This window comes from Gekko japonicus, unplaced genomic scaffold, assembly GCF_001447785.1.
Source record: "Gekko japonicus isolate JY-2015 unplaced genomic scaffold, Gekko_japonicus_V1.1 scaffold134, whole genome shotgun sequence".
In the NCBI taxonomy this organism is placed as follows: Eukaryota; Metazoa; Chordata; class Lepidosauria; order Squamata; family Gekkonidae; genus Gekko; species Gekko japonicus.
Genome location: NW_015172007.1, coordinates 339965 through 342874, shown reverse-complemented (window position 1 = coordinate 342874; position 2910 = coordinate 339965). Strand labels below are relative to the sequence as shown.

At 39.8% G+C, this 2910-nt stretch overlaps 1 protein-coding gene across 1 annotated transcript in view; it reads right to left on the bottom strand.

The window, feature by feature from the left end:
• TGFBR3 (transforming growth factor beta receptor III) overlaps positions 1-2910 on the bottom strand; it is a 180578-nt gene that overhangs the window by 38928 nt on the left and 138740 nt on the right. The window contains exons 8-9 of the mRNA XM_015420182.1: positions 2042-2355; positions 820-972 (exon numbers count right to left, since the gene is read on the bottom strand). Of these exons, the coding sequence (XP_015275668.1) occupies positions 820-972; positions 2042-2355 (467 nt within the window). The remainder of the gene's footprint in view (positions 1-819; positions 973-2041; positions 2356-2910) is intronic.

The following is a 2910-nucleotide window of genomic DNA, read 5'->3' as shown; positions in this document are numbered from 1 at the left end:
CCTTAAAATGTGCATTATAACACCCTGTGTTGATGTGACACCACTGCACTACGAACTCCCCCTTTCTTTTCAAATCATTTGGCCGGTGATAGCACATCTTCTGAGGTAATGGGAGTGCAGAGATATGGTGTTGCAGAAACAATATCGGCTTGTACAGTGTCTAGCAGCACCCTAAGCACTGCCACATCGGCAGGACTGGCTGGCCACTGTTGTTCTCCCTCTCTCATGGTGAGTAAAGGAATGTAAATTCATGCTCAGTTCTCACAGTGATGTTACGAAGGCCACTACACTTTTGCTTGCTTCTTCCTAGCCTATATGTGAAATATGGAGATATGTATATATGCAGTTTCATTCTTTTTAAAGGCTGAAATGCAGTCAGTCTGTGAAAACACTTTGAGGGACATGTCAACTTCCTGCTATGCTTTATGCAGCCCACAAAATAAGTATGTATAAGACTTGAGCCCCTTCTCTTAGCAGAGGCATCAGCATCTGCTGGAGCACAGCGCTGATGTTGCTCTTTATTCAATGCATAGGCTGATGCAATACAAAGAGACTGAATTCCCGAAGTAGCATAAGAGAGCAGCTGTTTGCTACTATTTCACCTATGTACATAAAAGGATGAGGCATTCTTGCTACAATCTCATCTTCTGTTCATATCCAATACTGTTAAAACACTGAATAAACCACAAGAACAGCAACAATCTACATAGTATAGGCTGATTTGATGGTCATCATGAGGAACAACAGTTCAGGCTAAAAAGAGCCCAGCATTGAAACACACAAGCAAAAGACAAGTCTTTTCTCCTGTAAGATACTCACAGAGTTCAGATACACAATGTTATCCAGGGTGTAGGCTATCTGTCTTGTTCCACACTCCTGCAGAGACGACTCCAAAATGAAATGGGTTCTATTCATCTTAGCTTTACATGTGGGATCCGACAGTGACAGCTGTGTCCCAATGTAACCACTAGCCTAAATCATAAGAACACACATACAAATGATATCCACAGCTAGAGTCCAGACCATATTGTAAATTATACGGCTTTTTAAAACTTGTATCTGTTCTTTTAATACTGCCACACGTGATTCTTCTTGCTATAAGGACTTGAGCAGACAATCAAACAAGTAAGAGGAGATGGACAATCCAAAAGTGACCCCGGCCTACTCTGTGCATATAGCAGAATAAGATAGGAGCTGCAAGGGGAAGGATGACATTTTTAAATATAAAACCCCCCAATGTTGCTGCAAGATGAAAACTAACACAGCAGGCAGAAAGGTTCTAGTCCTCCCATACTAATTTTCTGCTTGTAAGGAAGATTCAAGAACATTTAAAAAATGTGATACCCCACTTGCAGTCTGAAGTGTCACAAGGCCTCATCCTAACGCACATGGAAGTCATGTGGGCTCAGTCAGTATCTGAATGGTAAGTGTTCAGACTGAGGAACCAAGCCACTCAGTATCTTTATAGGGCCAGGTGGAATTTTATTAGCCTACTGTCTCATCGAACCCCTGCAGAGCTACATCTTGGAATACCACATCTGAAGCGCCAGCTGTTCCCTTCTCTTGAAAGACATCAGTGGAGCAGAACGTAAGATGCCAGAGTCCTGCAGACAGAATCCCTGGTACAAGATCCCGCTTTACAGTCGCTCCAACTGGGAGAAAGGTGGGCTTATAAATAATTTTGAACAAACAACTAAAAGAACAAGTACGATCTGAAACACAACAGTGTCTATTGTGATTTCTAATTTTACTGTGAGACGCATATAACTGCACATATAACTTCAGAAGATCTCTTTCCCATATGGGGTAAGGAACATCTGAGGCCATGTTTGAATGATACATAAACTTTGTTTTCAAATGCTCTGAACTTTCACATCAATAGCGGTAGGAAACTTAGTCCCTTCAAAGCTTTGGAACAGAGGACAGACATTGGTAGGGCAGATAATATCAACCATATGCCCCTTTGTAACCATGGGGAAAACACACCCTGCAGTTTAATTCAATAAGAGATAATAATTCAATAATAAGAGACTACACCAACCTCCAGTGAGTCTTTTGCAACTGCTACAGTCATTGAGGTGTCATCACATTTTACCGACAGGGCGACATCAACGCTGCCCTGCACTTCTTCTGGTTCTTTGTTCTTCGGAAGTAGCTGCTCAATGCCGTCTATTGCGTCCAGCATATCTGTTGATGGCAGGGTTCCTTCATGCTTGCCATGCTCTCTATTGAAGTGGAAAGGAAAACTAACACCATCGCTCAAGGGTGGGATTGGAGCAGGCATTGGGTTACCAATACGCAGCAGTTCCTTCAGTTCCGGTGGAAGATAATGGTCCTCCTCATCATTCATTTCTTCTAAAGATAAAATAACATTATGAAGAATATTTGACCCATATACAATTTATTCTTACTAATGAATAAAATAAAATAAAACTGATATTGTTGCTGGATTAAAAAATGTTATGATTGAGAATTACTGCTTGATATAGTGTGTAATGACTGGTAACCAAGCTACTTTCCAAAGTTAACTACTAGTACAGATCCAGAAAATACTTGTGAAATTAGTGGTTCAATTGTGGATTTGCCTGTGATAAAAAGTGTTTCTAATTAATATATATATATATACATATACATATACATATACATATACATACATACAAACAGTACAAACAGATACATGGAGGTTATTTTCAATTTTTTACCAATATTTATACTGGTGCCTATTCCACCTTAATAACAATTTCTCACGAACTGTGTAAGCAACTTTTCTTGTCCCTATCATCCTAACAGGTATATATTTCATTTAGTAAACTCTTAGTCTGTCTCTTGCAAGCTTGCCTACATATATTTATCATACCAATTATAAAACCGTGACCAAGTATTCTGGAATGTCGAATCTGTTGCGCCTTT